The sequence below is a fragment of the Dromiciops gliroides genome, chromosome 1 (genome assembly GCF_019393635.1).
Source record: "Dromiciops gliroides isolate mDroGli1 chromosome 1, mDroGli1.pri, whole genome shotgun sequence".
NCBI classification, from domain to species: domain Eukaryota; kingdom Metazoa; phylum Chordata; class Mammalia; order Microbiotheria; family Microbiotheriidae; genus Dromiciops; species Dromiciops gliroides.
In genome coordinates this window covers 623,307,495-623,319,844 of record NC_057861.1, presented here as the reverse complement: position 1 = coordinate 623,319,844, position 12,350 = coordinate 623,307,495, and the positions used below count along the sequence as shown (strand labels likewise).

The 12,350-nt window shown below is 49.2% G+C and overlaps 1 protein-coding gene across 1 annotated transcript; it reads left to right on the top strand.

Annotated features, from left to right (window-relative positions):
• The first annotated feature begins 1,738 nt into the window (after positions 1–1,738).
• On the top strand, positions 1,739–6,751 carry KREMEN2 (kringle containing transmembrane protein 2). Its single transcript, XM_043979782.1, has 8 exons — positions 1,739–2,042; positions 2,229–2,320; positions 2,502–2,626; positions 2,760–2,913; positions 3,312–3,644; positions 3,769–3,888; positions 4,056–4,134; positions 4,419–6,751. Exons 1-8 carry the CDS (start codon positions 1,795–1,797, stop codon positions 4,639–4,641), a joined length of 1,374 nt encoding a protein of 457 aa, XP_043835717.1. The 5' UTR covers positions 1,739–1,794; the 3' UTR covers positions 4,642–6,751.
• The last annotated feature ends 5,599 nt before the right edge of the window (positions 6,752–12,350 follow it).

Below are 12,350 nucleotides of genomic sequence, written 5' to 3'. Positions count from 1 at the left end.
GGAAACAGGGCATGGGGAACTGAGACTCAGGGAGGAAAACCTCTGAGAACACCCCTAACCCTAAATCCTTATGCTTAGATCTGAGCTCCGACTCTCAATCAGTGAATCCATGTAAGCATGAGAGGCCATCTGAGAGTGTGAGCTGAAGTGTGACCCTGTTTGTAAGCTGGCACGGGAGCCGGTCTATGAGCTCCTAAGCCTGTGATCATGCCTGTGGGAGTATCAGCCTGTCTGTGAATGTTCCCACTCTATACCACGTCTATGCCTTCGCATGCCTTGGTGTTTATATCTCTGGGTCTCTGTTAGTCTCTGAGTCTCTGTTCTCTCTCCTCAATCCCCCCAATCCCCCCGGGGCTGGGACCTGCTCAGACAGCTCCAGATGCCTCAGTACCATTCCCCCTCCCCCAGCCCCTGAAATGCTGGGAGGGGACAGGACTCACGGATCTCAGAGCAGGCGGCTAAGACTGAGAAGAGGATGCCTGGGTTCATGGGGAGGGGAGGGGGGGAGAGAAGGGGAGGTTGTAACTCACATCAAGGGGGAGGGAAGGAGCAGGCAAAGGAGTGGAGGAGAGGGGGAGGTGTCTGGGCCTGTACCTCACCCTCTCAGGCGGGGCTTCCCAGCCTCCCTCCCCCACCCCCACCCCAGGGCGAGGGAGAGACCCACCCAGGGAGGGAGGGAGATCCCAGGTGGGGAGCTTGAGAGGGAGGGAATTAGAGACAGAGAATGAGAGGGAGGCCCTGGAGCCAGGCAAAGGCTGAGGCGGGAGGCACCCAGGGCAGACAAGGGGAGAAAGAGAGGGAGAAACTCAGGAGCGACACAAAAGATAGAGTAAGGCAGATTCAGAAAGAAACTCAAGTTATGGCAACAAAGATAACAGGGAAAAGTCAGAGAGAGTGAGGAGGAAGAGACTCTGAAAGTGGTTGGCAAAATCAGCAAAACTCAAGAGATGAGGGCAGGACTCCGTCCCTTAGAAACTACTGTTCAAAAGGCTTGGTGAAGATCGAGGCTATGAGAGAGTGAGGAGACCTGTTCAGGGGAACTGAGAAAAGCAGGTGCCAGATACTGGGACAGGGAAGTGAGGTGAGTGAAGGGCAGGAGAACCAGGACTGGAGGTAGCTGGGGGGGAGGCATCAGGAGTTAGAGGGCCCCATGACTCTGTGCTAAGGATCTCCCCATAAAGGGGACCATGGGACCTCTGGATCTCTGGAGCCCTCCTGCTGTTGCTGCTACCCCCTACCCTGCCCTTGCCCCTGGCGGGGAGTCTGCAGAGCCCAGGTGAGTCCTCAAAAACAACCTAAGCAATATCCTCTTCTGGGAGCCCCCAGCCTCCTCCTCTCCTGGGCCCCAGTTATCCAATCCCCAAACCCCACCCAGGTGGGACACACGAGTCCGGCCCCCACTGCCTCTCTAACTTCTCAGAGCAGCTAGGCATTTTGTTCCCCAGCCCCCTCCCTTCCTGGGATTCACATCTCCGGTCTCCTTACCTGTAATCTCATCGTGCAGTCCCTTCCCAATATCTAGGTGTCCAGTCCCCTGCTTCCTCTAGTCTGAGAACTCAGGCATCCAGGATAGTCGTCCAAACCCTTACAATTCCAGGACCCAAGGTATCTGGGTCCCCTGTCCCTGTAGGCATCCCTCCTAGAACTCAGGTGTCCAGTCCCCCGCCTCTCCCTTCCTGCCCCTCCCCACATCCCAGGTCCATTTTCCTGCTTCTGTCCGTCTGTCTGGTCTGTCTGCTTGCCTGCCTGCTGACCTGGAGGTGGGGGCGTGGCTCTGATCCCTGGCGGGGAGGGATGAGGAGGGAGGAAGGCTCCTTAGAAAAGAGCCGCCAGCCCAGGACACCCCTAACCCTGGCCTTGCAATCAGCGCCTTCGGAGTGCTACCAGGTGAATGGGGCGGACTACCGAGGCCGCCAGAACCGGACGGGGCCCCGAGGCAGTGGTCGGCCCTGCCTTTTCTGGGACCAGACGCAACAGCATAGCTACAGCAGCAGCAAGGATCCCCAGGGCCGCTGGGGACTGGGCGCGCACAACTTCTGCCGGTGCGAGCAGACTGGGGCCGGAGAGGGGCAGGGGCGGCCGGGGTCGGGGGGAGCGGGACACTTTCTGCTCCTGTGAAGCACTCTGGGGATGGGGAACTTTGCCAGGACGGGGTGGGGTGGGGGGGGCGCCGAGAAGGGGAAGACTCGGGGAAGAGATGAGCGCTGACAGGTTCCCACCCCCTTTAGGAATCCCGACGGAGACGTACAGCCCTGGTGCTACGTCGCGGAGACAGAGGAGGGGATCTACTGGCGCTACTGCGACATCCCCACGTGCCACAGTGAGCCTTGGCCCGGGGAGATGGGCGAGCCCCCGTATCCTTGTGGGCGGGGCGGGACAAAAAGGTCCCGAGTTGGGGGGACACGTGGGTACGGAGCAGGGGCGACGCTACTTGGTATTTGGATTGGGGCGGGGCGGTAGGATTGACTCTCTTTCCATTGTCCTTCGCCTCCCTTCCCCAGTGCCGGGCTACTTAGGCTGTTTTGTGGATTCCGGGGCTCCCCCAGCTTTGAGTGGCCCCAGTGGCACCTCCACCAAACTCACAGTCCAGGTCTGCCTGCGCTTCTGTCGCTTGAAGGGATACCAGGTAAAGCTGACCTGGCCTGCTTCGCTCCCCTCCCTTCCTCCCCATCCTCCAGCCCTAGCCCAGAAATTGGGAGGAGAAGGAGGAGGAGGAGGCCTGGGAAGAGCCCTGGAGGTGACCGACCTCTCTTCCGCAGCTAGCTGGGGTGGAGGCCGGCTACGCTTGTTTCTGCGGCTCCGAGCGGGACCTGGCCCGGGGACGCTCAGCCCCGGCCACAGATTGTGACCAGATCTGCTTTGGCCACCCAGGACAGCTGTGCGGTGGAGACGGGAGGCTGGGCATCTACGAAGGTGATAGTGACCTGAAAGCTGATAAAGAATCGTTCCTGAGGGGACGGGGTGGGGGTGGGGAGGAAGGGGGAGACGGAGTGGGGACTTTAAGACGGGGGGAGGAGCCTGAGGGGCGGGGCTTGGAAATGGGGCGGGGCTTGAGGAGGGACCAGACAGACCGAGGGACAATCTCGGAGGAGGAGGAGCAGAGAGTGAATCTAGGAGGGGCGGAGGAGGATGGGGGCGGGGGGGAGAGGGAGGGCATTCAAAGGATGTTATAGCCAGGTGGGATCCTCCTGGGGCATCTCCGCAGACAGAAATGACCTGGATTCTCTCCCCTGGGTGAGACTGCGCAGCGGCTCAGGGAGATGGGCATAATCCGTGTGATGACTGTGTGTGCCTCCTTCCCCCGCCTCCAGTGTCCGTGGGCTCCTGCCAGGGGAACTGGACTGCCCCCCAGGGTGTCGTCTACTCCCCGGATTTCCCAGACGAGTATGGCCCGGACCGCAACTGCAGTTGGGTTCTGGACCCGCCAGGATCCGCCCTGGAGCTCACCTTCCGCCTCTTTGAGCTGGCTGACTCCAGAGACCGGCTGGAGCTTCGGGAAGCTGGCTCCGGCCAGCTACTGCGGGATTTCGATGGGACAAGGCCACCACCCCCTGGGCCCCTGCGCCTTCCTACTACTGCCCTCCTGCTTACCTTCCACAGCGACCCCCGAGGCCATGCCCAGGGTTTCGCCCTCACCTACCGAGGTGAGGGGGCACATCCTTCCTATCTAGTAATCACCCCCTCCCCATACATCCTAACCCCCAGCCCGGATTACGTACCACAATCTTGCCCAGAATTCCACCCCAAGACTGGGTCTTCTCTCCTCAGGGATTTTGGATCCTCTTGAGGACATGGGATCCCCTCGAAGCTTGGCCCAGACCTTGCCAGTCCCCATGGATGGAACTAACTGCAGCACTGGGCCTGGGGATCCAGACTCTGGAATAGGGGGTGAGAGGCCAGGGACTGGGGAATGAGATGTCTGTGTACCATGGGAATTGGGAGGGAGTCTGATTAAGCTTCCGGAGGCTAACAGCTGCGGTGGGGCTGATCACTGCCCCTTGGTATCTCTTTAAGCCCTTACTCATTCTCACGATCGCTCTTCCATCCCGCTGCAGCTGGGGTCTTCTACGCGGTGACGGTGGTGTCAGTATTGCTCCTCATCCTCTTCTACTTCTACCGCCTGCTTCGGAAACGGTGTGTGACTGGACCCTCTAGACCCAGGAGAGACCCAGGCCAGCCCCGATGGGAAGGGAGGGGCAAGATAAGAATCCAAGGGAAAACCCTGAGGAGGGCTGAGGGCTAGGCTGCAGGATACTTGCGTCCTTAGGTTTGGGAGCTGAACTCCTGGGTCCCGGGAGAGCAGGGGCTTTGCGGGAGGGGAATAATACAGAACACCCGGGTCTTGGGAAGGGAGAGGATGGAGATTTAGAGATCGGGAGAGGAGGCAGGACCCTGTTGATCTCCTCCCTCCCTCTCAGGAGCTGTATGCTGGCACCAGGGAAGGGGCTGATGGGGCGACTACTGGTGCTGGGGCCTGTCAGGGGAGCTGGGAGAAGCTGGGTCGTCTGGTATCGCCGGCCCCGTGGGGTAGCAGTCCCCAGTACTACTGGAGACCCCACACCTGAGGGTCCGGCTCTGGGCTACCGGCCCCTCAGTGCCTCCAGTCAGAGCTCCCTACGATCCCTCATCTCAGCGCTTTGACCCAGACTGGCAAACCCACTTCAGCTCCTGTGGGCAAACTGCCACACATCCTCTGAAATCTGCCCATTCCAGACAAACCCAGGTTTCCTCACTGGCCCCTATCACCCATTTCCTTCCACCGATTGCCTAGAATGGAATCAGAAGTCAACAGGGGGAAGAAACCTTGGACACCTGCTTCCCCACTTGTGAGTGGAAAAGAGATGGGGCGTGGGGAGGGTGGAGATCAACTAGGAAGCAGTCAAACCATCAGCATTGTTGTTGGATCTCAGGATGATTAAGGTCCAAAAGCAACAGGAAATACAGAACTGTGGACCCTCTACTCAGCTCCCCCAAGACCATGTAGCTGCAGCTGAAAGTAAGTTCAAAAGTAAGGGGCAATCCCTTAATGTGACAGGATTACTGGGAAATGGTGCCCCTTTCAGGAAACTCCATGAAGCTGATGAAGAGGTCACAGGTCAAGAAAAAGGGGCCAAGGACCTGACCTATTTTGAATAAAGGGACATATTTTTGTACTGACCCTGGAGCAGTCTACTTGCTTGGAAAAGAGAGGGGAGGGGTCAAAGAAGTTATGCACAGGAGAGGAAGAGAAGGGATATGTCCAAGGGGGTTGGACATAGAAGAATTGTTGGATACTGGGTCTGGAATTATTAAAAGATGGGGAAGAAATTCAAGAGTATATAACAATGGGAGTGGTTTGTACAAAAATTATGTAAATAAAAGATTGCTGGAAGTGATTTATGAGAATGAGAGGAAAGGAATAGAAAGGGCAAAGCCAGACTTGAGTCAGACAGAAAGTGAAGAGGGTCCAAGACCCTCATGGATTGAACTCCTTCCTGCTGGCATGCAGATAATCTTAACAAGATTCAGTGTTGTAATCTTTCCTGCAGCAGACATTATCATTATTACTCTTCTTCCCCTTCCCTATACTCCCCCCCCACCCTGTCCCCACCTTTTATCTCATTTCTCACATTTTCCTTACATTTTCTCCTTTCTGCTAACTAGTATTTGTATAGTCGCAAAGTGATATGTGTATGTACATAATGTCATTTGATTCTTACCAAACCCTATAAGGTAGTGCTATTATCATCCCCATTTTACAGATGAGAAAACAGAAGCTGAGAGAGGTTTATTAACTTGCCCTGAGTCACACACCTAGTGTCTGAGGCAGGATTTGAACTCAGTTTTCCTGGACTCTATTCCACCACCTAGCTGCACCCTCTCTCTCCCCAAAAAAACCTTTTTTGTAAAGTTTCAAGATTCTTGAAGCGTTTTCCAGATGGAAAAAAGAAGGCAAGGGCAGCTAGGTGGTGCAGTGGATAAAGCACTGGCCTTGGATTCAGGAGGACCTGAGTTCAAATCCAGCCTTAGACACTTGACACTTAACTAGCTGTGTGACCCTGGGCAAGTCACTTAACCCTTATTGCCCTGCCCCCCCCCCCAAAAAAAAGGAAAGGAGAAGGCAGGATGACAATAGAGTTAGTTGGATTCATAAGTAACTCAAGGTCTACACCTTTAGACTAGTCATTCATGGTTCGATGTTGGGAAGTCTCTAGTGAAGTGTTCCAAGGATTTCTCTTTGGTCCTGTGTTCTTTAACATTATTATCCATGACTGAGATAAAGGGATAATGATAATAAATGACACTTACACAACCTTTTAACGTTTGTAAAGCAATTTAGCTAGATGATTTCACAACCTCCCAACAACCCTGTGAGGGTCACCATTTTACAAATGAGGTAACTGAGGTGCAGAGAGGGCAGATGACTTACTCATAACCCTACAGATGGTCTCTGAGGTGCGATTGAGAACTAAGAATACAGGTCTTGATTCCAAGTCAAGGACTTTCAATGGTCTCCCCTCACCTCTTTTAATATAGATAAAAACTAAACTTCCCAAGTACAAGATGGGGGCAGTGTGAATCTGGGGGTCTTTAGTGGGCTGTACGTTCAATATGAGTCAGCAGTATAAAATAGTATGCAAAAAAGGCAATACAATCTTTTTTTTTTTTCAATCAGTCAATGAATATTTTTTTTTAAGGTAATACAATCTTAAACTGCATTAAAAATGTATTGGTAAGGGGCAGCTAGGTGGCACAGTGGATAGAGCACCAGCCCTGGAGTCAGGAGGACCTGAGTTCAAATCCAGCCTCAGACACTTAACACTTAACTAGCTGTGTGACCCTAGGCAAGTCACTTAACCCCAATTGCCTCACCAAAAAAAAAAAATGTATTGGTAGGGGCAGCTAGGTGGTGCAGTAGATAGAGCACTGGCCCTGGAGTTAGAAGGACCTGAGTTCAAAATTGGACTCAGACACTTGATATTTACTAGCTGTGTGACCCTGGGCAAGTCACTTAACTCTCATTGCCCCACAAAGAAAGAAAGAAAGAAAGAAAGAAAGAAAGAAAGAAAGAAAGAAAGAAAGAAAGGAAGAAATGTGTTGGTGTTTAGGAATATTATAATAAAGCTAGCATTTATATAATATCGACGATGTGCCAGGCTCTGTAATAAATCTTTACAAATACTATCTCATTTGATCCTCCCCAAAACCCTTGGAGGTAGGTGCTATTTACTATCCCCATTTTACAGTTGAGGAAACTGAGGCAAGCGGGAGATAAGTGACTTGTCCAAGATCACTTGGACTTCTCAACCTCTATTTCAATCAGGTCTTCCTGACTCCAAACTTAGTGTTCTATCCATTGAACTACCTAGTCAGCTAAACAGGTGACAACAAGACTATCCTGTTGTCCTCTGCCTTAAATCACACCTAGAGTTTTATGTTCAGTTTCAGGAACCACATCTTAGAAAGTGCATTAATAAGATGGAGCATGTCATACCATATGAGGAACAGTCTAAGGCAGAGAGAGGTCTCAAAGTTGTTGGTCTTAGGATCTCTTTACACTCTTTTTTTTTTTTTTTGTGAGGCAATTGGGGTTAAGTGACTTGCCCAGGGTCACACAGCTAGTAAGTATTAAGTGTCTGAGGCTGGATCCGAACTCAGATACTCCCAACTCCAGGGCTAGTGCTCTATCCACTGCGCCATCTAGCTACCCCTCTTTACACTCTTAAAACTTATTGATGATCCCAAAGAATTTTGTTTATGTGGGTTATATCTATTGACATTTAGAAATTAAAAATGAAGGAACCTGAAATATCCATTTCAAAGTAATAATAAGCCTATTATCATAACTATCAAATATCATTTAAAATAACCATATTTTAAGACAAAAAATTAATGAGAGGACTAGCATTGTTTTACATATTTTTGCAAATCCCTATAATGAATGGTTCAGTAGAAAACAGCTGGTTCTTCAGTCTGCTTCTTCATTCAATCTGTTGAAATGTATTATGTTGGTTGAAATATTTTGAGAAAATGTATCATCACATGGATTTATAGTTGGAAAAGGAGGAGTATTTTAATAGCAAATAACATATCTGATATTATTATGAAAACTGTTTTGGGGATATTTAGCTTGGAGAAGGCTGTGTAGTGTCTAGGTGAAAGGGATTTAGGTAACTTTCTTCATTTTTTTTTTGTGGGGCAATGAGGTTAAGTGACTTGCCCAGGGTCACGCAGCTACTAAGTGTCAAATGTCTGAGGCCGGATTTGAACTCAGGTCCTCCTGAATCCAGGGCTGGTGCTTTATCCACTACACCACCTAGCTGCTCCTCTTCAAATATTTTGAGAACTCTCACTTGGAAGATGAATTAGATTTGTTCCACTGGGCCCCAAAGGAAGAATTTGAAGTAAAGGGTGGAAATTACCGAGGCAGATTTAGGTTTGACCTAAGAAAAACCTTTCTAACAATTAGAGCTATCAAAAAATGAGATGAGCTACCTTGGAGGGAATAGTGCCCTTTCATTGGAGGTTGCAAACAAAAAGACTGGGAGCCTGTCTTGTGGAGGTGATTCTTGCTCAGATGTGGCTTAGATGAAATGTCTAGGAAAGGGCTTCTTAAATTTTTCCACTCAAGACGCCTTTTCGCCAGAGAAATTTTTACATGACCCTGGGTATAAGGCATATGAAATAGATATATAAATCAAACATTTACTGCTAAATTTTCTCGACCCCCACATTCAGTTACATGACCCCATATGGGGTCGAGACCCACAGTTTAAGAAGCTTTGGTCTAGGACAATGAATTGGAGAATGGAGAGGAGAGAAATACAAACAAATGGGATAGAACAGAGAGACAGAAAGAGGAGAGAGAGAGAGAGAGGAGAGGAGAGAGAGAGAGAGAGAGAGAGAGAGAGAACAAAGAAAGGGAGGAGACAAGGGAAAAGTGAGAGAGGGAGAGAAGAGAAGAGAGAAGAAAAAAGACAGCAAGAAAGAGGGAAAGTGAGAGAGAAAAGGAGGGAGAGAAACACAAAGAAAGGGATATTAAGGGCTAAAATTCTAGCTAGTCTGTCTAAAATATCTAATGAGTGGTTGCATGGGAAATGACTTATTCCGGATCATACAATGAGTCTGTGGTAGAACTGGCACTAGAGTACAAGTGTCCTAATTCACCCTGCAAGCCTCTTCCTATTACCCTTGGCCCTAGGATTGGTCTTCACTCTAATATAAATATAGAGGCTAGTTCATAGTTTTTGTTTGCTAATTTTAAAAAAATCCTGTCCATGAAAGGACTTTGGAGTCTGGTGCTATAGTGGAGAGTTGGGGTATGAGAGTCAGCCTGGGTAGGGAATGGCCTCTGTTTATTGTTCAGATAAGAGATGAGGGCATGTATCCGCACAGGAATGGAAAGTGTTTTTGGATAATAAAGAAAACAAAGAAATCTGTGACCCAAGAATGGGGATGAAGATTCAGTTCCGGGGAAGCTAGGTGGTGCAGTAGATAAAGCATCAGCCCTGGATTCAGCAGGACCTGAGTTCAAATCCAACCTTAGACACTTGATACTCACTAGTTGTGTGACCCTGACCAAGTCACTTAAACCTCATTGCCCCGCTCCAAAAAAAGACTTAAGCTAGCATAGATTTAATACTCTCCCCATGCCATGTGAGACTAAATCCCTTACACTTGTAACTTTAGGGGCAGCTAGGTGGAGCAGTGGATAGAGCACTGGCCCTGAAGTCAGGAGTACCTGAGTTAAAATCCCGCCTCAGACACTTGACACTTAACTAGCTGTGTGACCCTGGGCAAGTCACTTAACCCCAAATGCCTCAAAAAGAAAAAAAAATATTCCGTTCAACAAATACTTACTTGATGTACTATCTGCCAGGCGCTGCCATTAAGTGCAGATGATATGATTTGGGGGGGGGTAATACTTTAGTTGAGTGACCCTGGACAAATAACTTAAATTCTCTTAGCCTCTGTTTCTTCATCTGCAAAATGGAGATGCTACTATTTATACAATACCAACCTCACTGAGGAATAAAAAAATAATGTAAAAGCAAAAAAAAAAACCCCAAAACAAAACAAACAAAATGAAAACACCAAACAAACAAACTAAAAACAACCTGGAGATCCTGCCTTCAAGGAGTGTATATTCTACTAGGAGGAACAATAAAGGGTGCAGAGATTAGCAGAATACCAGATAGAATAATTGGGGACAAAGGAATTATCTAGGCAAAGAGTTCTAAGAAAATTTGAGAAGAAAGTCCCCAGAGAAACTGGTATCCATCAGAAATGAGGAGCCAGAGGTCCTGGAGTGCCTTCAGGGAGCTCAGAGATTGGGAGTAGAGTCCTTGTTCAATATACGAATATCTTCTGTGTGTACCTCATTCCCCTGTGTTTGGGGATGAAACCACAGGGGTGGCAACAAGTATGAGTTCAGTCTGGCCTTGGGGAGGGAATCACCATGTATTGATTGCCTCAGATGCTAGACAGGTTCCTCCATCCCCTCCACATTTGGCTTACAACCCCCTCCCCACCCCTTCCCCAAACATTGCAATAATAAGTCATGGAAGGTGTTTTTCACTGCAAATTTCAGTGTTCAATCAATAAAAATTTTGGGGGGATGGGGGGCAATGAGGGTTAAGTGACTTGCCCAGGGTCACACAGCCAGTGTCAAGTGTCTGAGGTAGGATTTGAACTCAGGTCCTCCTGAATCCAGGGCCAGTGCTTTATCCAGTTCGATACCTAGCTGCCCCCTCAACAAGCATTTATGTTGTTATATGATTTTTATATGCCAGGCACTGTGCTAAAGGTGGGTGGGGTGGAGGGGGAGGACAAAAAAAAAAAAAGAAACAAGATCCTTTCTCCCAAAGAGCTCACATTCCAATGGGAAATAACTTGCAAATAACCACAGACATACAATATGGGTATATGGGGGCAGCTAGGTGGTGTACTGATTAGAAAACTGGGCCTGGGGGCAGCTAGGTGGCGCAGTGGATAGAGCACCAGCCCTGGATTCAGGAGGACCTGAGTTCAAATCCGGCCTCAGACACTTAACACTTACTAGCTGTGTGACCCTGGGCAAGTCACTTAACCCCAATTGCCTCAGCAAAAAAAGAAAACTGGACCTGGAATAAGGAAGACCCCAGTTCAAATCCGGCCTCAGACATTTACTAGCTGTTTGACATTGGGTGAGTTACTAAACCTCTGTTTGCCTCAGTTTTCTCATCTGGAAAATGGGGGATTACAATAGTACCTACTTCCCAGGGTGGTTGTGAAGTTCAAGTGATATAAAAATTGTAAAGTGTTTAGCACAGTGCCCGGGACATGGTAAATGCTATTATTATTATATAGAAAGAAATCTCAAAGGGAAGGCATGTGGCAGGGAATAGCAGGTAAACCAGGGAAGTCTTCTTGCAGAAAGTGATATTTGAGCTGTCTTGAAGGAAACCAGGGCATGCAAGAGGACTAGGAAGTAAGGAGGGAGAGCATTGCTGGAATGAGGACAGCCGTTGACAAGGCATGGAAGGGGCAACTAAGTGGATAAAGCACTGGCCCTGGATTCAGGAGTACCTGAGTTCAAATCCAGCCTCAGACACTTGACACTTACTAGCTGTGTGACCCTGGGCAAGTCACTTAACCCTCACTGCCCTGCCCCCCCCCAAAAAAAAGACAAGGCATGGAGCTGGGAGATGGACCAGCAAGAAGGACAGGGTCATTTGATCATCATAGGCCTCTGTAGGATGGGAGCCCTCATTAACTTATTCTCTTCTTACTGTGGGACTGATAAACACCCTACCTCCTGTTTGCCCCCTTCATCTCTGTCCTTAAGTCACTCTTCAGAGGTAAAAAAACAAAACCCTTTCCTTCTGCTACCTCCCTTTGTCCTCTCATCTTTTCAATCTCATCGCTACCCTCTCCAAAATATAATCCACTCCAATCCAAAAAGTATCAAGCAACTCCAATGTGCAAAATCCCTGCGGTATTAAGACCAAAATGTCCTGGAGGACACTGTACTGAGGAGGGGGACACGGGTATGGTCACATAAACAGAGAAGTATGTAGGTAATCCCCAAGTAAGGCCATCAGAATGAGGGCTGGTAAGGAATTCAGGGGGGTCTCCCTGATTGGTCATGGCCTCTCTGGGTACAGCAAAAGTTGGGCTAAATATATGTTATTATTTGAGGAAGAGGGAGTGAAATTAATAAGCAGGAACATCAACAAAAGATTCCCATAGAAAGTGACTGATAATCTGAGCCTTGAAGATAGGACCTCTAAGAGACAGTGTATTGCAGACATGGAGGACAAGCCTGTGAAAAAAGTGTAAAGGATTGTGGGATCCTCAACAGAAACAGGGAAGTTTGAATGAGGGCTGCT

Excerpts from the sequence above, each read along its gene's own strand:
- KREMEN2 (XM_043979782.1), top strand. The coding sequence starts at position 1,795 with ATGAGGAGGGAGGAAGGCTCCTTAGAAAAGAGCCGCCAGCCCAGGACA. Across the intron at positions 2,914-3,311 it reads GAGGCTGGGCATCTACGAAG|TGTCCGTGGGCTCCTGCCAG; the intron begins GTGATAGTGACC and ends CCCCGCCTCCAG. Across the intron at positions 3,645-3,768 it reads TTTCGCCCTCACCTACCGAG|GGATTTTGGATCCTCTTGAG; the intron begins GTGAGGGGGCAC and ends TTCTCTCCTCAG.